The 22,518-nt window shown below is 42.2% G+C and overlaps 1 protein-coding gene across 12 annotated transcripts in view; it reads right to left on the bottom strand.

Annotated features, from left to right (window-relative positions):
• The window catches only part of IQCH (IQ motif containing H), a 218,900-nt gene that overhangs the window by 53,154 nt on the left and 143,228 nt on the right, over positions 1–22,518 (bottom strand). For 11 of the 12 annotated variants that reach the window (XM_035728097.1, XM_035728098.1, XM_035728099.1 and 8 more), the window contains 2 exons: positions 5,344–5,464; positions 998–1,284 (listed from right to left, as the gene is read on the bottom strand). In XM_035728097.1, coding sequence (XP_035583990.1) covers positions 998–1,284; positions 5,344–5,464 — 408 coding nt within the window. Of the gene's footprint in view, positions 1–997; positions 1,285–5,343; positions 5,465–21,558; positions 21,681–22,518 lie in introns of those variants that run through there. The other variant, XM_035728104.1, reaches the window with a different exon arrangement.

Here is a 22,518-nt window from a genome sequence, read left to right as displayed (position 1 = left end):
AGAGGGTATCAGGAGAGCGAGGGCAGAGGCCATTTCACCCTGTTGACAGAGGTATGGTCACCCAGCACTTACAGAGGTAGAACTGAATATTTTTAAAACTGAGTCCTGTGAAGTCGTACTGAATCTAAGCATTATAATTTGCTGGGGGGAGGCGGTGAGAACCAAAGCAAAAAAGTCTAAAGTTTTCTGGACCATTACATATCAGAGCCACACAGGCGCATATGAAGAACCTTACAGATGAAATATTGAATAAATAAAAGCATGTTATACAATAATAATATATATTTTGTTATGATCTATGAAAAGTTTTAAAACATGCAAAATGAAACTATCATTTATGGGTTTCTCCACACGTTATCAAAGCTTAAAGGTATGGAAGGGAATCAGAGCCGCAGCTGTAAGCTGCTGGCTTCCTCTGGAGGAGGAGGGGCCACATTACGAGGATTGGCAAGGAGTGAGCAGGACTGGAGGTGGTACCAGCACCACTTTATTTCTTAAGCTGAGTGGGGGCACGTGATGTTTATTACATTATTATTATGGCCTTTTTATATTGATGAAATATGTCCATCCCAATACATTTTTAAGATGAAAAAATGGACAACCTATGTTGCTGGTGAACTACTGATAAGAAAAGGAACGGAAACAAGGACTCTCTTAACGTCTTTCTAGTGACTGATGTTCTATTTAAGCACAAGTTTTAGACAAATTCAATCCCTGGATGGAATAAAATAGTCTCACGATAAGACACGGGCAGAACACTAATAGGCAGAATTGAAGCCCCATTGACAGAGCTTTGTGGGACGAGTTGCAGTCACTGAAACTCCAGCAGTACCCAAACAAGAAGATCCTGGGCACAGACCCCATAAATGCTGAATTTACAGAGTCAGCTCATCCGAGGAGCACTGCATCTGAGCAACTGCCTCATACTCCCTGTTGTATAGGTGCAGACAGTATGGAGTCTTTATATATTTTAGTATTTCACGTGGCATCAGCTTACCTGCTGTTCCAAGGTGGTTGGGTCAATAAATGTCACCAGGTCTATAGAAAAGTAACCAACCACATTTCTCATTTTACAAGCATTTCCAATTTTGAGGCACAAAGAACTGAGAACTTGGGGATCCACCGAGGTCTGAGGCATGGTGGTACCAGTAGAGATGAAGGGGCCTTCTGCATGAAGTTGGTCCCCCGTGGACAGCACTCTGATTTCTCCATTGGGCTCAATCAGCATGTCCACTGTCAGGTTGGTAACACTTTCTGCAGGTGGGAATGCTTCCATCGTGCCTCCTGGTGGGAAAAGCATGGAGTAGGTGAAAAGGTGCTCATGAGATTGTGTCCACTTAGCACAGGAGGAAAAAGCCCACGCTTTGGCAGATGGACGTGAGCTCAGATCCTGCATCTGCCATGTCTTGTGAGATTTTGGGCAAGTAGTTTCAATTCTCTGAACTTCCTTTTTCATCATCTATAAAATGGGCATAATAAAACCTACCTCACCAGATTGTTGTGAATCTTAGAGATACTGTATCTATAGTATTTATTCCAGTATTTGGCATATACTAGGACTCAATGAATGTCAGTTTTCATTCACCATAAAGACACCATAAATTCATCAAGGCTGTGCCTATTCATAATATAAACGATGGACTTAAGGACCATAGGCAAATATCTCAGGGGGGAATGAACTGCTCTTTGTCCGCGTTTATACCTTGATGACAAGTACTCTTTCTGTTCAACTTCACTGCTTTTTGAAGTTTCAACAGGTTAGGACTTTTATCAGGAATAAGAGAACACTGACTCTTATGTCAAAGGACTCCTACACAACGCCAATTGTCAAGCATTTTTTTAAATGTAGAGTGCAGGAGATGCAGCCATTCTTGAAGAAGGGTCCCTGCTGATAATGAGAGCTTTATAATTTATCATACTTTACCTTTTGCTCTGAATAACAGAAATCACAGAGGCAAACCTGATGCTCAGCCACAGCAACAATATGAGCCCTGGATAATTTTGTGAGTTAGCTTAGGGATGTCTACAAAACTTACATGGTCCTGATATTTTGTTGTAGGCCTAACATAAATCTTACTGTATATATACCTTTTTATAGAAAAAAATTTTAGTATTATTTATAAAGAATACGATAGCATCACTTAAAAGTAAAAACAATGAAGTGTTCCCTAGACAGGGCGGCCTCTGGAGCCCGAGAGTATTAAGATAAACTTGGTGCATATTTCACAAAATTGCTGGGATATGACCTCTGCCCACAGGCTTTGAACAGTATATATGGTTAGATCCTGAGATTTTAGCAGTTCTCAAATGCAGCCGTCTGTTACTTTATACAAAAGGGAGTTTCCTTAAGTGTCTATAAGTTTATTTGGAGCCGGCCCGAAGGAAAGCTGAGTTTCACAAGGCAAACTGTTTTATCTATTTAGTTAGTATGAGATGTACTTTTCTTTAAATGGGGCCTACTAGTGTGTGCTGCACCTAAATATGAGTTGTTGGGGAATTAGCAAGGTAAATGCAACAAAACAACAAAATCTACAAAAACAAACACAAATACCAATTTCGACTCTGAGTGAATTAACTTTGCGGCTTTATCCGTCACCTGTGTTTTGAAAGATTGTGCCTCAGTGGAAACACATTATCCTTTATACTTCCAAGATTACTTGAGTTTTTTTGTTTTGTTTTATCTTTGTTTTTTGTTTTGTTTTGTTTTTTTACTTCAAAGTAGCTTATTTGTACTGTCTTCTCAGTACATTATGACCATGGCTTTTTCATTCTTAACTTTTTTTCCTTTCAAAGCAATTAATTCCTCTTTTTAAAAAGTATATTGCCTTTGATGCTAGTCCTGTGGCAAGGTAGAAACTGAATGTGTAGCACGTTTTGTAGCCGTAAGCACACCTGAGAGAGCAGAAGGGAAATTAAACAGGCAAGAGTGGAAGGTGGTGAGAGATGTGGCACGAGAGTCAGGAAACCTGGGGGGATGGCCCGACTTGGTCAGTGAGCATTTATGCAGGGCCTGCTGTATGCACTGGGCTCAGAACCAGGCAGAGGTTTGGAAACACATGACTTCCTAGAACTGGGTTTTTGAGATGTGTTAGTATTGTAGGGTCTAACTGTGTTCCCATTCACTACATATTTGTTGTGTGGTTTTGCCCTAGTGACTTCCTAGCTTTGAGCCTCTCTCTCTGTCTATAAAATTGGCTTAATAAGGCTTGTTGTGCTTCCCATAAATAGTTACCGTGTTTACAACATGGTTGAAAGGAAGAAAGGGTAGAGATGAGCGGGAGGTTGAGGCACAGCCTGAGCTTGTGGTTATACAGCTCAGGTGGGACGGTAGCTGGGAAAACCCTTTCTAAGCTACCCAAAGCTCCCACGACAGTAACAAGATTAGAGGACGGTTTGCAGGCTGACCTTGGAAGATTTGGAAACTCCCAAGTCCTGTCCTGGATGCACCTGGAGATCTTCAGGGTCTCCCTCTCCTAACAAAAAGAATCCCTTATTCTTGACCATTTTTGTTGTAGGTACCTTATTTTCTCCCATTTATGTATATGGGGTTGACTCTGTTAGTTTTACTTTTCTGTCAGTGGGTGTGTGTGGAAATTTGTAGAATCACAGAAGTTTAGATTTGAGAGCACATGGGAGATCATGCATCATCTCCCCTTCTCCCTGTACCAGTGAAGAACCGCTTCACATCATGCTTGTTAGGTGGCTGACCATCCAGCCCGTAGCTTGACTAGTTCATTAACCTGGTGTTCGCTACTCCCTCCCACTCCACACTGCCTAGCGCATGCATTCCAACAAGCCGCACATCTGTCCTTTCTGGTGCTCTCCTATACACTGAGCTAGGATGCATTCCTTGATAAATACACCTGCCAGATCCTGCCAGGACTCCCGCAACAACACAGAGGTAGCCTCTTACTGGCTCTGCTATGTATTCACAGGGTGATTTGGGGTGAGTGACTTAATCTTTTGTACCTCTGTTTCCCCTTCTGTAAAACAACGGTGATAATGGTACCCACCTGATAGGATTGTTGGGGGATCAAATAAATTAATGTGCATATGCCTAGAATAGTGTCTGGCACATGATAAACACTCCCTGGTGTTCATCATGTTATCTCCACTGTGCTGTGATCAGCGCTGTGCCGTTGCTGCTGCTCTTATCTGACCTCATGTTACAATGTTATCGTATATTAGTGCTAATATAATTGATAAGGGAAATCTGTGTCCTAAGATGGCCGACCGAGCCAGCGAGAGAGAGTCCTAGTCCTTTCCCTGGGGCTCTTCCAGGTCCTTCTTTCTCCCTGCCCTGCCTCGCGCACTCGCCAAAAGTGCCAAGTATGCGGAAGTAGAAATGTATAAATTACCCCCCTTGTTTGTGCTTGGGGCTCAGACCTTTGGAGATCACTCTCCTCTGAGCGCTCCTGTGTTAAGTAAACCTCCTATTCTTCAAGATCTCCGAGTACTGTTTGGTTCTTCCGTCGGGTGATCCAGTCCAGGTTCCATAACATAATCACTTTTATTATCACCTGACAGCGGTGAATGGAGTGTGAATAGATATCTTCTGTGGCCTTTTATACTAGCCTCCTCATGTCCTTCATGTGGTAAGTAGGTAAGAATATCTGCCTTCGGTTGTAACCTCCTAAGAGTGAGGAGCCTTGCATGGGCATGTGGTCCCCACAGGGACCTCTGCAACTGGGCAGGGACCTCTGCAACTGGGGACAAGCATCACTCCCTCCATTCTGCCCCTCATCCACAGACCTCCTCATATCCTTAGAGGGTAAAGGGTGAATTAGGAAGATGAAAAGGACAGTGGAGGACCCTTACTTAGAAATTCTGCCTTCAGAACTGGAGGTGAGACCATTTCTGCTGTCTCACAAAACAAAGGGGAAGCGAACATGTATTAAGGACCCATGTTGAGGCTGCGTGGTAGAAACGTTCACATCTGTATTGCACTGAATCCTCCCAGCAACCCCATGAGGTAGGTAAGGGGGGGAACTGGGCCTCCGAGAGTTTTAGAACCTTGTTCAAAGTCAGGGATGAGCTCCATAACCAGGTCATCTGATTCCAAAGCCCACTTGTCAGGGGAAGTCTGAGGTGCAAACACGGGGCTGAATCTTGAGCTATGTCTGCCATGCTTGGTGCGCTCAGCTCCTATTTATGTAAGAGGCTGAGTCCAAGTTAAATATTTAGACAAAGTTTAAAAGAGGGAAAAAAAGTCTGCTTATAGGGGCACTTATGTAAACCAACACAAGAGATGCAAGGTATTTAAATTGGCGTGAGGTTGACCCAAAACTGGAACTCAAGGTTGTATGGACCAATCCTCAGTAGAAACTTTACAGTCTTATTTACCTTGACTGAGAAACGTTTGGAGGAATTTCCTCCACGTCGGGAACCGTTTCTCATTGACTGGCTGCGCGTGCTGTGCTAAAATGCCCGCTAGCTCCTCGGAGATCTTCACCAAAGCTGGCTCCTGCAGAAACAAATTAAATAGAACCACAAGCAATTTTACTACAGAAATGAAAACTGCTTGTGGAGTGATTAAAAACCAGGCCTCCAACAGGCAAAAAAAATGTGGTTACTGTTTACCCAGAGTCAGAAAGCCATTTTGAAATTTTTCTCTAATTTTCCAGGCATTTCAGTTTTCATATTTCAAAGTGATTTGTCCCCTAAATATTGCTGCTAGTCGTGCCTATTGTCTCCGAAGGGCAGCCTTCTGTCTGGACATCAGGAAATCTGGCTGCAGACCCACTGCAGCTCACCAGCTGAGTGTCCTTGGGCAGTGGACCTCTCCACTCTGGGCCTCAGTTTCCCTTTATTGTAAGTAGGGTTTCATTACCCTATCCCCAAGATCCTTCAGACTGGAACGTTTTTTTATTCTACGACACTAACCAGGCTGACCCTGGGAGAAATTATGGAGTTGGAAGGGTCTTTCTTTGGCACCTCCATCTTTTTAAGCTGTGTCCTTTCCCCTGTGTTGGGGAGCCTCCACATCCTAGAGCCATGGGATCAAAGCCTTAAACTTCAGGATGATGCTGTAAAGGTGGGATTATAGGTGGGAGCAGGTTGGAGGAGTGAGGTGGGGAGGGGGGCTGGCATTCTCCACTAGGTCACAGCCTCATCTGACTAGACCTAAGACAAGCCCCCCTACCATCATCAGACAACCCAAACCACAGAGTCCCTTGTCAAAATGAAAACAGCCGGAAATCCCCTAAAGAATGAGATGCCTGACTTTTTGATATAAAAAGCCTCAGGTTGCCAGGGCCACTTTTTTTTTTTTCTGGATAGTCTTAGTAGACTCTAAAAATTTTCAAATAGAAGCCACCTCTTTAGATTTCTGGCAGAAGTAGGGCAGGGCACTAGATATAAACCATTTGATGGGCAGTATTCATATTCAAAATATGGGACACCGACAAGAAAAACTCGGGCTTCCTTGGGGTTGCTGGTGACCCTCTGGTTCTATGTGTGAGTGCTCAGTAATTTGGAGGAATTGGAAAAGAACCCACTGCTTTGGTGAGTGGGGTTGAAAGGAGTCTTAGAAATAATCTGTATACTCATTTATTTTCAACTTCCCTGACATTAAAAAAGTGCCTATCCTGCCCCCACCACCTCCCACCCCCAGCTCCTCGGGATATCTGTTTCATTCTGGGTCCAGAAAAATCTATAATAGAAGACAGATATCTGAGAATATACTCTAGGCAGGTCCAAAACATCTGAATAATTTCTGAAATATTCAGAAAATCCTGGTGGGAGAGTCTCATTAGTTAGCCTAGGAAGTGCTTGACATGCAAAGCAAAAATGCCAGTGAGAAAGGGAGAGTGCCTGGCCAGCATGTTCAGGATGAATCACTGTGCAGCAGCTGGAGGTCTGTTCAGAAGGGTTGGGGAAGCTGGCTCAGGCCACCAACCTTTGCCTTGGGAGGTGGAGGCAGGGAAATTGCTGGCAAAGCCGGGGGCCTTAATCCTTCCATATTCTGCAGCATGTACACATTTCCCCTGCTTTTTACCAGACATCGCCTCAGACCTCCAGAGCCCTGCATCTCAATCATAAACAAGCATACACAGCACGGAGTTCCAACAACCTGGACCCCCTCGTTGTTCCTTCTTGGAACACCGTCCTCCAAACCCACCTTTCTTTTCGTTTGATACGTGTTTCAGTTAAAAGCATTCTACTTTATCGAAGAAGACGAATTGTCTGTGATTCATGAGGTGCCCCAAAGCTGCGACGCCCGACCATGGCTGTTGGTTCCCACCCTGCTCAGGGAAAGCCCTGTGTCAAGGAAGGAAGCCTCACAGGCCAGGCCCTCCACAACAGTGGAGTCTTCTTTTCTGTTCACCCATGATTAAAGGGTCTTTCCTGCCCTGCTTCTGAAAAGTGTTAAGACATTGGCGCCGTCACCTGCCGTGTGGCTATTCACATTAGGACAGTCCAAAGAGAAATAATTCATTTATTCATTTACTCATGCATATATCAATAAATTACAGGTATGCGGAGCATTGAAATCACAGAGACAGAGTGTATAGTGGTGGCTGTCTGGGACTGGGGGCGGGGGGTGGGATGGGGAGTTGGTGTTGCATGGGTATAGAGATCCAGTTTTACAAGATGGAAAGAGCTAGGGAGATGGATAGTGGCAATGGCTGCCCAGGATTACGAACATATTTACGACCACTGGGCTGTACACTGAAAAATGTTAAAGACGGTAAATTTTATGTTATATATATTTACCACAATAAAAGAAATGGGAGGAAAAGTGACAAAATGTCAGGACTTCCTTTTAAGTAGCTGAACTAGGGGAAAAGGGTGCCTGTGTGTTTTAGGGGATGGAGATGGAGTGGAGTCAGTGAAGGAATAGGTGGAAACTTTGCTATCTAAATCTTGAAACTAGATCTCCATCAACTTGAGGATCAAGCTGAGACTCCCCAGACAATGCATGAAGAGGGGCCACTGTGACTTGGTCTGTGATTCCTAAGGTAGCCTCCCCACTCTCCTCTCCAGCTCCCAGCCTTGCCCCAACCACCCCTGGTTGAGTCTCTTTCCTTAGCCTGCTTTCCTTTACTTCCTCCCCTGGCTGCCTACTCTTCCTTCTGAGTTAGTCCCGGTCACACCTCCCCTAGGAAGCCTTCTGGGTCACCAGCTGGGTATCCTTTCTCTGTCTCTCCAGCTCCGTGGGGGCTCCCTCATGGTGTGGCCAGTGGCTTTTGCCCCAGCGCTCTGCCCCATGCTCTGCACAGGGAACACTAAATGTGGAATGAATCATGGACCCAGCCCCAAACAGCTGAAGTTCCAGAATAAGGGAAAATGTGAAACCTCTCAACAGGCATCCCTCCTTGCTGCCTCAGACACCTGGGGGCATGACCACTTAAGAACCACCGATGCTTCCTGGGTGGATTTTATGGGATTCCCTGCCTCTGAGGGGCATTGGGAAGATAAATGAGGTGACATTTATGAAGTGCCACTTCAGATGCAACACGCTATGTGAGGGCCAATAATTGAGGCTTGTGTGAGGCATCTGGACACTGTGCCAAGCGGCCGCCGCTGCCTCTGCTCACACAGCCAGCCATTCTGCCCGATCCGCAGCATTTACGCCGTGCACAGAGCCACAGCAAGGGGGTAAATTTCCTAGAGGAAAGTCTGCTGCAGGAATCTGGAGGATGAATCGTGTCCCATCATGAGAAGTACACAGCTGAAGGCACTGGTGGGGTAATGTTTGCTAGGGGATGCTGGGGCACATGGAGGCAGCTTGGGGCCATGATTAACTCTCTAAGAAAAAGATATGGTTTGGAATAAGGGGGAGATATCAACTATTCCATAAATTTATTTTGAAAGCTTCTTTTTTTTTAGACTTCAACTTATTTTATTTTTTATTTTATTTTTTTGATGTAGTGTCCCATGATTCATTGTTTGTGTATAACACCCAGTGCTCCATTCAGTACGTGCCATCTTTAATACCCATCACCAGGCTAATCCATCCCCCCACCCCCCTCCCCTCTAAAACCCTCAGTTTGTTTCTCTCATGATTCTCTCAGGGTCCATAGTCTCTCATGGTTTGTCTCCCCCTCCGATTCCTCCCGCCTTCATTTTTCCCTTCCTGCTATCTTCTTCTTCTTCTTCTTTTTTTTTTTTTAACATATAATGTATTATTTGTTTCAGAGGTACAGGTCTGTGATTCAACAGTCTTGCACAATTCACAGCACTCACCATAGCACATACCCTCCCCAATGTCTATCACCCAGCCACCCCATCCCTCCCACCCCCCACCACTCCAGCAACCCTCAGTTTGTTTCTTGAGATCAAGAATTCCTCATATCAGTGAGATCATATGATACATGTCTTTCTCTGATTGACTTATTTCACTCAGCATAATACCCTCCAGTTCCATCCACGTCACTGCAAATGGCAAGATTTCATTCCTTTTGATGGCTGCATAACCACATCTTCTTTATCCATTCATCTGTCGATGGACATCTTGGCTCTTTCCATAGTTAGGATCCAACAGTACATTAAAAGGATTATTCACCACGACCAAGTGGGATTTATCCCTGGGCTGCAAGGTTGGTTCAACATCCGCAAATCAATCAATATGATATAATACATTAATAAAAGAAAGAACAAGAACCATATGATCCTCTCAATAGATGCAGAAAAAGCATTTGACAAAGTACAGCATCCTTTCTTGATCAAAACGCTTCAGAGTATAGGGATAGAGGGTACATACCTCAATATCATAAAACCCATCTATGAAAAACTCACAGCGACTATCATTCTCAATGGGGAAAAACTGAGAGCTTTCTCCCTAATCCCTAAGGTCAGGAACGCGGCAGGGACGTCCACTATCACCACTGCTATTCCACATAGTATTAGAAGTCCTAGCCACAGCAATCAGACAACAAAAAGAAATCAAAGGCATCTGAATCGGCAAAGAAGAAGTCAAACTCTCACTCCTTGCAGATGATATGATACTTTATGTGGAAAACCCAAAAGACTCCACCCCAAAACTGCTAGAACTCATATAGGAATCCAGTAAAGTGGCAGGATATAAAATCAATGCACAGAAGTCAGTGGCATTCCTATACACCAACAGCAAGACAGAAGAAAGAGAAATTAAGGAGTTGATCCCATTTACAATTGCACCCAAAACCATAAGATACCTAGGAATAAATCTAACTAAAGAGGCCAAGAATCTGTACTCAGAAAACTATAAAATACTCATGAAAGAAATTGAGGCAGACACAAAGAAAGGGAAAAACGTTCCATGCTCATGGATTGGAAGAACAAACATTGCGAAGATGTCAGTGCTACCTAGAGCAATCTACACATTCAATGCAATCCCCATCAAAATACCATCCACTTTTTGCAAAGACATGGAACAAATAATCCTAAAATTTGTATGGAACCAGAAAAGACCCCGAATAGCCAGAGGAATGTTGAAAAAGAAAAGCAAAGCTGGCGGCATCACAATTCCGGACTTCAAGCTCTATTTTGAAAGCTTCTGATGGGAAATAGGAGTATACTAAGAATGGCCTTAGTACCAATGAAAAGAGAATTGTCACCTCACCCCTACCACACTGAACCAAATTGTACAAGCCCAGCAGGACCTGCAGCTCATATATTCAAGAAAAGGCAGCAAACTGACATTCCATATAAGAGCTCTGTTTTGTCTCTACCACCCCCACAAACAACCCTCCACAGCACAGTTTTTGCTGGGGGCTCGGAAGTTGCCTGTGCACAGGTGGGTAAGGCCAGAACTCAGAGCCAGGTGCAGAGGACTCCATCACAGCTGTGGCGAGACAACCTAAGACAACCTAAGACAACCGTCTTCTTGGGAGTAACAAGGGCTCAGTGGCCACAAAGGGCTGTCTGACATCAGATGCCAGTTCTCAGTGTTGGAGGGGCAGTGTCTGTTCTCTAGTGTGTATCATTTTGCACAGTTCAAACACAATTACCACACCTTTACAGGCAGATGCTGGTAAGGGAGGATCTGTAGCAATTCAGGCTTATTCCCTTCAAAATGAAATCGAGGACACCCAGGTGCCCGAGCACACCCACGTGCTAACCACGCCGGATAAACCCCTAGGTTTATGGGAATGGTCAAAATTGTGTACGTAGAATACTTTCCTTTGTCAGAGTAGGCTCACACTCGAGCTCTTTTGGTCCCTACAGTAACACTCTGAGGTAGGCCTGCACGGTATCCTATCCCCCGCTTTACGAATGGGAGGTGGAGGCTCCTAGAATTGTCAGATTCTGTTACTGCATGATGTTTAACACATGACTAAAGACAGAAAAAAAATGGGAGGTTGTGGGAATAAGTGCTGGTTTGCTTTCTTTGCCCCCTTTTCGCCCTCCCAAAGTGTGTCTCTACAGGAGTGTGTGTGTGTGTGTGTGTGTGTGTGTGTGTGTGTGTGTGTGTGTGTATTATATACATAAGATGTCTGTTATAAGCCAGCAATGGGGGGAGGCGGGCATCTCCTCCATCCTACAAGCTTGTGAAGTAAGTAGTTAGAAGGTTTCACTTCAGTCAGTCACATCAAGGTGGTAGACTACCCAGGTAGTGTTTCAGAGGTCCCATCACCCATGTGGAGTAGATCATTTAGAGCTAACAACTCTGGGGATGTGGGAAAGTATGTACCTTGTGGGTGACAAATGGATGTTAGAAAAATCCACTTTATTTTTTCCAGATTTTTCTTTCATCATGATTGCACTGGCTCTGCCAACACACATTAGCTGCTGGCCTCTGTGGAGCTGAGAGCTCTAGAGCGGTTCCCATCCAGGAGAAACTTTGGCCCCATCTTTGCTACTGCACAGGCTTGCCACCCTTTCTTCAGCACCCACATGTACCCCCAGAGTGCACTGACAATAGTCAGTAATCATGACCTTGGAAGGTTCCAAGATACTTGCAGAGCATAGGGCCCAGGGCCTCCTTCCGCCCGACCAAGGCAACCTAGAGAGTTTTATCTATCAAGCATGGACCTTGCCTCTCAGCCCACTCTCTTTTTCTATCAAGAAAGTGTAAATTTGAAGGGAGAGATATTTGACTGAAGGAAATTCATGATCTCTCAGGGGAAGCCGCTAGCATATCCAATTTAATACTGCCCTCAATGACTAAAACTACTTCAAACTCCAGAGAGTTAACTTTCCCAGGTAAATTCTGTGTGTGTGTGTGTGTGTGTGTGTGTGTGTGTGTGTGTGTGTGTGTTGGGGAGGATGGGAGAGGAGAAAGAAGGAATACAAATTAGAATGCTCTAAATATCAATCCCACCAAAACTCACTTTACTTTAGAAGCTTCTTTGCTAGATCTGCAGTGGTAGCTTAAGGAAAATAACTTCTTGGCTAATCACCTCCAATCTCTCACATCACACACAGGTGGTGTTCAAAAGAGAAACCAAGGGACCCGCTTTATGAAGCTTTCTGATATCCCTAAATGCAGGAATGGAGGGTGGCATAAGGTCAGAAGGGCAGGAAAATGACCTGAAAAGCTAAGCAAGACTGTCAGTATTGAATGGGGCCATATGGATCATCTAAGTCAAATGCCTCATGTCACAGAGAAGGGATGGGACTCCTGCACTCGCTCAGTGAGACTGCAGCTCTCTGGCTGCCTCTGACTCCTGGGTGAGTCTTCTTCACCAGCCCTGCTGCCTCCTTCAGAGGGTAAAGTGTGGGCACCATGAAAGGTGCTCAGAATTTGAATTGGCTGGTGGCACAAAGATGGAGAGAAGGGAGGGATTCCAAATTTGAGGGTGAATGTAGAAAAGTTGCTTTGCTGTGCACAGGATGCATTTACCACTGTAGTCATTTTTTAGGTAAAATATTAGCTCTCACTTACTGAAAGCTTACCATGTGGCAGGCCTGCGCCAGAGATTTTTTATATTTATGATCTCAAAGCCACTCAGAGTAGATATTATCATTGCCATTTCATGTCACACAGCCATGAAGTAGCAAACTGGGATTCAAATCCAGTTGCTACCAGTATGCCATAGTGCAATGGGATCTGTTTCTGTAACTACTATCAGCGGGCATAAATGGTCAGTCTGGGTCAGATTAGATCATCCACATGTGATGCTAAGGCTATGCTGTCAAATGAGTGAAAAAGTGGCAGAGTGGACATTTGTTGTTGATCACCCAGCATCTTTGTCCCCTTGTTCCGGGTAATGATGTCCCAAACTCCCTTTCAGAAACTGCCCCTACCTCATTCTCAGCTGTACAAGTTGACTGAGAGTGGCTCACCCTCAACTGCAATGTTCTTTCTTCTTCCTATTGTCTTGATCAAGGACAAGCTCCAGGAACTACTGGCAGCTATCTTGCAGCCCTGCGGACAATCAGCTGGAGGGTGGAGCAGACATTATGGGCAATGAGGAGGAGAGATGGAGAGTCACCAGGTCCCTAGTGGTATAGAGCCACTGGATTAAGCCTTGTCCAAAGTCAGTCTAATCCTTGGATTTTCAGTTAGCTGAGATAGTCAAGCCATTTTGAGTTGGATTTTCTGTTACTTGAACATTTAAACATTTTAAGCAGATACAAATGGGTGGGCCAAACCGCGTGCCCACAATCTGTGCTGGGCAAACATTCTGATCATCTGTGCTTTGGTTACTCTCATTCTGCAACCAATAGTGAAGTTTTCACTCATTTCTCTCCATTAAGATCATTAGGAACAGTCCCTCTTTAGAGTGCAAAAATATGCTGAGAAGATGAAGGAAAAATGAAAATGTCTTCAGCAAGTCATAAACTACTTCCCACACCTACTTAAAGTTTAAGGACTGCTTTAATACTCCATGTTTAATTGTTAATTGAGAATTTAAAAATCAAAAATGCCAACTTTGCCTTCGATGAGATGGAAAATTATGCTGCTGTAGAAGGTAACATAATGTAAAACAGCCAACATTACCAAGGCACACAAATGTTTTTGGTATGTAAAATTGCTTTGTAAAATATTTGCTCCATCTGCTGAAAGCGGCAAAGACAATTTTCCCTTGATAGCTAATGGCCCATTTCGGCTGTGTGGCAAGTGATTCGCTGCGGTGGCAGCTCTCATTAAACAGAATGGTGAAAATGCGGTATATAATTCCATACTTATGTAGCATTATCCACTCGCTGCTTCTCAAGGAGTCTGTCCCTCATTATGTAGGCCTCCACGTTGTACCAACATGCAGGCCTAGCAGTTGATTTGACTAGAGAAGTGTTTTGTCCAACTGAGGCACATATGTTGTGCCTCCATTCCAAAGCTCAGCACAACTGCTTCACCCCGACCAGAAACACTAGAGAGGTTCATTCCCTTTCAACTTTCCAGCACTTAAACTGCTGTTTCTTTTTCCCCTCCTCACAGGGGGCTGTGGTGTTCTTTCTAGGCTCACCCTGTTGCGCTGCATGCTGGGGGTTTCAATAGATCAAGATTAAGCGTTTCTTGAAATTCTTAATTGAACTTTGCACACTCACAAAAGCAGGAAATTTGTCCCCCCCCTCACCTAGGGCCCACACTGCCGTCCTAAAAACCCAACAAACACTGCCCTTGGTTCCTGGTGCATGTCTGTGATCTCTCTCTTTAAAGGAGTTGTTTACACTACACTCTGAATTACTCCAACATCTGCTAAAGGAACAATTAGAAAATAAATAATCTAGGGTGGTTTAAAAAAAGAAAAATATGTTCATGGTTTGGGAATGATATTAAAAAGTAGTTACAGCTGCAAGTGGCAGATTTTTAAAAAATATTTTTAATGTGGGAAAATGGGTTTAAAGGGAATTGTATGAAATAGGAGTGACATCAAGTAAATACATGAGTGCTTTAAAGATGATGCCATCTTTCAAAGCAAAAACCATGCAATTTCAAAATCAACCGCCAGTGGAAATGGCCATAATTATTACTACTAGTAATAGGTCTCTTTCTTACCAGTTAGAGAAATAGCATTGGTTGAGAAAACTGCATGTGCTAAAAAAAAGCTCTTTAACTGGAAATTGAAAACAAAAGAAAACACATGTGCCCTTTGGACTCTGATTTTTCATTCAAGTGGTAGAAGAGGGGGTGAATTTGTGGAATGAAATGAGACACCAGCAGGAGGATTTTTATTTTAATTTTATACAAAAGGAACGGGCAAGCAATTTACTTTTCTTAATCAGTGTGAAGAGCCGTACCTTCTTTGGTATTTCCACGTGTACGGATGGATATACTTGAGGCAGATATGGTAGCCTTATGTATTTATTATTGTGTTCTTTCTACAGACCATGCTGGTGAAAATACCAGGGTAATAAATCAGTGAATTCCAAAAGTGAGGTTTTTTTGTTGGATCTGGTACAATGATAAGAAAGTCCGAGTCTTCTCAAGGGCATCCCTCTCTCACCCGGCGGTACGGAGGACAGACGACCAGAAGCAAATGGTGCAGTCATAGGCAGAGAGTAAAACTCATTCTGAATCTGTTCCAAATACCCGTGCCTGCTCCGTGTTTTTCAGCAAAGCAGATATTTCCAAAAGAACTCCAAGGGGGACTTCCCGGTTGTGAAAACACTAACCAATTCTCGTTTCTCTCATCTTTTGCTTTATTCCTTCCTTCCACGCTGTTATTGCAAAAAACTGGCAGCTAAATTCAATTGATTCAAAATATTCCGGATCCATATGGCCGCCAACCCTGGAGCTGAGGCGGCCATAGCGCCTCACTGCTGTTCTCAAGCATTTGCCTCTCCCCCAGTCCCCAGATGGTGGGAGTAGCAGTTAAACCTCCTTTTCTCTGCCTTGTACAATAGACCTTGGCACCATTTCAACTGTTTACTCCGGTAATTAACAGCTCTGATACCACAACAATTACAACTCCTACACTCTCACCACAATAATGCTATGAATTAGTGAGAGCTAATGGCTGGAAGGTAGAGTGTTTCCAGACTGTGAGATCTGTGCATTTTTAGAATAAAATAAAAGGTACAAACAGCACGCTTGCAGTAGACAATGATTACCTAGTAATTAGTTTACACAAAGCTTCCTATTTAATGGCAAAACACTGTAATTAACGTGTGACAGAAAATCAAAGGGTACTTTGTAAGCATATGAAAAATTAACACTGCAGGCCCATAGCTTTATGTACTGATTAGAAGCATATTAAATCAATAGGACACACAAACCAACAGCTTGTATGGCTGGTTATTATAGGTCCTCGGAAGGGGGACCTGGCTTTCATTTACTCAGGGAGGCAATTTCCCTTCTCCTGTCATCTTCCTCAGGCCCCAGTGAAGTACCTCAAATCCATCCCTGGCAGCTTCGTGAAAATAACCATTGAACTGGAAGAAAACATTCTAAGTCATTCTCAGAGATAAGGAAAAATATGTAAATGATTAAAGCTTTCCAGTGATTGTGGTGACGTGCTGATACACTAATTAGAAAAGACACCAACCGGAACCAGAAAATGAAGCAACTGGGTCTCAAGTTTGTGGTCAGAGTAAGCTCTACTTTATCAGGTCAATGCCTCTTTATTCAACATGTAGAAAATGAATATAACTGGAATTATCTTCTATTTTCAAATGATAAGCAACCAGACTGCTGCCAAGGTTTATTCTTTTAAAGGCATTGTCTGGTAAATCACTGGGTAGGCACAATTGGGTCAATATTGCATATCTTCGACAGCCACAATCCTATAGAATGATAATTGATGCACAGAATAATATTCTGGAAGCCTACAAGAGGCTAAAGGACCTTCTGAATCACCAAAGGGAGGTTAAGTTGTATATACTTGTTCAATGTCACGGGCACTTTAATTGTAATACAATTTTATGGTAATATTGATAATAACAGGTAGCATTTCTTGAAGACTTATTGTGTGCTAAGTACATTGCTAGCCAATTTACAAGGGTATCTTATTTAATTTTCACCCCCCCCACCCCCCATGAGGCAGGTACTAATGTTATCCCTCTTTACAGATGAGGAGGTAGAGACCTGGAGAGCGAGAAAGTGATTGTCATGGCTCCCCCCCCCCCCCAGTGACCTTGATGTGCTTGGGCTACAGAACCCTGCAGAGCCAGACCACCTCCTGGTTATCCTGAATGTTCAGTTATTCAGACTAGTCTATTCCAACACTCATTCAGCTTAAGAGGGAGTTTACCATGCCAACCTGGAACAGGAGACTAAAAAAACACAAACAAAATATGTGGTTGCATATCCAAAAAACAAGGTTTGAAATGCCCACCGTATTTTTATTACTACATTTGATCCTGAAGTTTGGCTACTCTGAGCTTTGTGAGAATTTACTTACAGGTTTACTGAAATGATCACGCTACTGTATTAAGTTGAGGAAGGCATTGAAAGTTGGACACCCCCATGAACGATCCAAGGGTGATATCTAAAACTCACTCTCCTCACCCAACAACATATATGGGCATGTGAGACAGTTGCTTTGCAAAAAACTGGACCCTAGGGACTTCCCCAGCAGGGCTTCAGCTCCTCGGTAGCTCTCTGGTGTGCCCTCCTACCTCTCCGCCCTGCTGCCTTTGGGGGAAATTCCAGTACAAAGGCTAGTGTGTTTGGGAATGTTTGTATCTCCCCCATCTCTGTAGAAAGCAAAAAACCTGTCCCTCAGGGCAGCGGGTCACAATGGCAGAGACCTGGGGGAGAACACTGCTCTGGGATTTTCAAACAAGGGCTCTTTTCTAAATGGCCTCACCTCAGTGTGGCAAGAACACTGGGCCAGGGGAGTGGATGTGGGTTCTAGGTTAGGCACCATCATTTATAAGCTACATGAACTTAGGCAAGTCACTTAACTACCTAAAGCATTGGTTTCTCCGTCTGTAAACAGAATAACAATACTTATCAACGTGGTGTGGAGGTAAATGAGTAGAAACCTCAGGGTTTTTATGAGATTGAATGAAACAGTTCCTGTAAAGGGCTGAAAGGCTTGGTACCGCCCAGCTGTTCTACAGTGCTAATTATTATTGTTATTATTATTATTGAGAAATGCAGGGAAATGTCAAGACTATAACAGTGTATATTCATATATCTAAGAAAATGCCTCATCTCATGTGTAGGCCAGTATTCTGGCAGTTACTAAATACATAAAGGTAATCTAAGAAGTCAAGATTTTAATATACAAAAATAAACAAATATAAAAAACAAATAATCATTCATATGGAGTTTAATGACTAGGGAAAATGATTACCCTAGATTTTTTCTTCAGCTAGGAAACCTAGATTTTCTCTTAATACCAAAAACACAACAGACTTTTTTTGATATAAAAGACAAATAATAAATAAGGACGTGAAAAAAGGATCCCTTGCTAGTAATCAAGTAATAGCAACTAGAAGATGCATTTTGACATCTAAAATAAAAGTGCAAACAGTTCATCATATCCAGTGCTGGTAGGATGGTGGCAAAACTTGTATGCTCATTCTCTGCTAGCAGCCTTGGAAATTGGTACTACCTTCTTAGAAAGTAATGGGGCAGCATGTACCAAGAGCCATAAAGCATTCTACTCCCAAGTCTTTCTCCACAGGAAATAACTTCAGCAGAAGTTAAAAGAGATGTATACAAAAAACAAAAATAAAAACAATTCTTTCTTTCCTCACTCAAAAAGTGGGAAAGAATATAAATTTTCAAGTTAGTTGAATGGTTTAATATGTTAGAGTAAATCAATACGAGGGAATATTATATAGCCATTAATTGTGACAACTACCTGTAAACGTGGAGGATGTTTAGGATCTGATGTTTAAATAGCATATATGCTATTATTGTAGCTATCAGAAATAAATGTAGCACACTTGGAAAATTAATACACAAAAATGAAAACAATTAAGTTTGGGAAAAGTGATTATGTACCTATTTGGTTAAATATTTCCTTAATCTTACTATATTATCGTTTAGCTTTTCTAAAAAATTATGTGGTTGTAAGGTAATGGTTCTTTGGAGTCACCTAATATACCTGCTGAATTCCACATAAGTACCAAGCTCAGCCATCTTATAGCAGCTCCTGTGACCCAGAGGCAAGGGCATCTCAGGAGATGGAGGTCTTCACAATAGAGACATGGAGTTCTAAGGCACTGACTAGGTAGGTGATGGTTCTCCTCTGTAATTTTGTTTGCTGATTTCATTCTACAAGGAAGCAAAACAACTACTATGGTTTATTCTACTTTTTCTAGGTGTGGATGCCGTGAATTCATATTTTAATTTTAATTTTATTTTTATTTTAAGTAGCCTCCACCCCCAATGTGGGGCTTGAACTCATGACCCTGAGATCAAGAGTCGCATGTTCTACCCACTGAGCCAGACAGGCGCCCCTGTATTTTTAATATTTTTAAATATAGGTTGTTTTCCTTGGTGATCCCCAAATTAATTTCAGACGTCTAACAAAGTACACAAAAGTACAAGTAAACATAAAACTGCTTTGGGGGGCGCCTGGGTGGCTCAGTCAGTTAAGCGTCTGCCTTTGGCTCAGGTCATGATTCCAGGGTCCTGGGATTGAGCCCCGAATCGATCTCCCTGCTCAGCGGGGAGTCTGCTTCTCCCTCTCCCTCTGTCCCTCTTCCCTGTTTGTGTTCTCTCTCTCTCTCTCTCTCTCAAATAAATAAATAAAATTAAAAAAAAACTGCTCTTGGATGGGCTAAAATAGCAATATTATGTAGTAGCATTCAAGAGGCAGTTCAATTTCCTTTTCCTCCTTTCTCTCCTAAGTAAGCCCTTGGCATCCTGTACTGTCCATCCAGGGAAACAGAGGCCAAAAGAAGGGCTGCACAGAGAAATCCAAAGTTAAATCCAAAATTAAACTGGTTTAGCTCTTTACATGGGGAAACTCTTCTGGAAAGACCTTTTCTTGCAAAGCAGCATTGCCGGTAGCATCTCTGCCACCAAGCAAGTCTCCCAGGAGTGAGGGAGGGAAGATGTACCCTTTAAAAAAGGAAAGAAAGAACCACAAGAAGGATGGGTACCGCAGCAAATGTCTACCTGGGTCTCCCTACACTGTCTTGGGTAAGAGTGGCCAGGAAGGCTTTTCCCCTACAAGCATGCCCTTTGTTTAAGCCTTTATTCCTACTAAAGGAGAAGAAATGGCCCCCACTGGGGAGTGGGGTGTTTGGAGCGTGTGCAGCTGCAAGTGTGTGGATTCAATAAACCTTAACAAGCATTCAGTAGTTAAGTGAAGTTTAATGGGACCTGTTGGGGGAAGTAGGTTTTGTCAGCTGACAGGATGAAGAGAGAAAGGTTGGTATCAAACCACCATGAAAACAAAACAAGAGTTGTGCTCTTTTGCCGCTGTGGCCATCATGTAACATTATGCTTTTCCTAAGATCACTTACATGTCTATACCGATTTTTTTTTTTTTAATGTGACTACAGCTTTTCCAGCATTTGTTGACTCCACAACTTTGTTTCGAGTCTCAATTGCAACCAGTCAAATAACTCTGGCTCTAAATTAGGTAAGTAGGAAAAAGAAGATGATCTTTGTATTAGATCCTTGAGTCTACACTGAATCATGCCTACATCTAAAACCAATATCTGCATAAGATGCAAGAGAATCTCAAAACAGCTCAAACTCCCATAAACAGCACTGTTTTTAATCTGTTGCCTACAACATACCAATGAGAAAAATCATGGTATCATGTCATAAAGTGCTATGCAAATGATGCTATTTGTAAGTATTAACATAATTTAGTCCTTACAGTCATATTCTCATTTCTAATAATTCTCCCAGAATGGAGTCTTTCTCTGGACTCTTAGCCTGCAGGATAGTCTTTCATCAAGAAGCTGAAATTTTTAATAACCTGCCAGCATATGTTTTGTATGTGCCAGGCTAGGCTTGATGACACAACATCTTCATTATCAAAAGAAACAGGTCTACAAACTGTAATAGGACATTTAAACATGCCTGTGCTCATAAAGTAATGCTTTGATGTCTAAATGTGCACCATTACCATGGTCTTCTGGAACAAAGGATAATTCCAATCCTAAATTCTCAATATCTGCACTCAGTGGAGATGGCAGTTCACTTCTATTCTGAATACAATTTCACTTTGAAGGCAAAAGAATGTCAATAGTCTCCTACAAAAAAAAAAGCTCTTCGGAACCGCTTTACTTTTCATTTTTATTTTTGGCTTCTAACTACATCCTGGCTAAGCACAGTCCCTCACAGTATTAAAAAGATTTCTGAATAATTATTTTTTCCTTGTTAAGTTAAAAAAATGATGTAGGTAATTAATTATTCAAGAGTTTCACATTTAATAATATTAACACTAATGCCAAATGTATTTGGTGACAATTTTAAACCGTGTAGTTGAAAGTAATTGAAATTAAATAACATGTAGTGAGGCTTTTAAGTGCAATTCAGCCACATGTTATTACTCTAACCATTTTTTAAACTTAAAAGTCAAACATTTTAAGTTTATCATAGTCTAGTACCAGGGAATTCTTTAAAAATTATTAGCTTGAAATATTGAGAAAAATACCTTGCACGCGAACATTTTGATTTTTTTTAAATGAAAAAGTCTTATTTTCATGGTTTAATCACAACTGTTTTGCTTTAAAAAGAAAATTGAAATAAATATACACTATGAAATAAAATCCAGTTTAATGAGAACACAAGAGAAATCTCTATGGGCCTCAAAATTAAATACATTTTCCTTGTTTTATTTTTTTTCTAGAAGAGTAATTCACTTTGGTATCCTTTAAATAATATGTAAAAATCTGGCCATGACAGGTAGTGCGTTTAGTCCATTCACTGATGGAGGGGGAAGAGAAGCCTGGAATAGATCATGGGGAGAACAGTAACATTTATCAAAGGGAACTCTCTCTTCTGACTGTTCTCTAGATTTATTCGTCATTTCATTTCCACAAGAATAATGTGGTTCTCTTTTGTGTGCCCCTCCCTTTCCATCACTTGTGTCTTGATTCATATACTGTTGTAGTGGGATGCTCAAAGCAGATGCAACTTACCGCCCAGCCCCTCGCTATGTACGTCGGCAGGGAAGGAATCAGTTAAGGGAATTTGTGCCCACATTTTCCTATCAGTTATGCTTTCATTAGTACGTGAGCCAAAACAGAGATTTGATATTCAGAGAAGCCAGGGAGGTCTAGGCCTCTGGATGAAAAGTGAGGCAGCTTTAAGAATGGTGGGTTTAACTGATATATGAAGCCATTAAAATTACTTTAATTATTAAGCAAGTTTAGAACAGACTAAGAAGTTGTACAATTCATCCTTCCACCAGTATACATGGAAAAACCTATATACATCCACTCATGTGCTAAAGCTTCTTTCCTATTATTTAGTTTTTGCTGGGAGAGTTTCTGGCTGAGATTTATTATTTTCTCAACATCTCATAGGGACCAGCAGTTACATAAATTTCCTTGAACTGCCTTCAAAAACATATGACTGCTGATAGAATGCTTTTATACATTAGCTTCCAGGTGACAACCATTCACTACTAGAATTTGTCTCTCATAATAAAACACAGCCAGCTTAATAACAACACTTGTTAGAAGCATATGATCGAGACCCACTTAAACCAAAAGATGAGATTTGTAATGCTATTTGAATATGGTAAAAAAAATTACTTCCTAATTATCATAATCAACTTGAAG

Source organism: Zalophus californianus, chromosome 6 (genome assembly GCF_009762305.2).
Source record: "Zalophus californianus isolate mZalCal1 chromosome 6, mZalCal1.pri.v2, whole genome shotgun sequence".
NCBI lineage: Eukaryota > Metazoa > Chordata > Mammalia > Carnivora > Otariidae > Zalophus > Zalophus californianus.
This window is presented reverse-complemented; position numbering and strand designations above follow the sequence as displayed.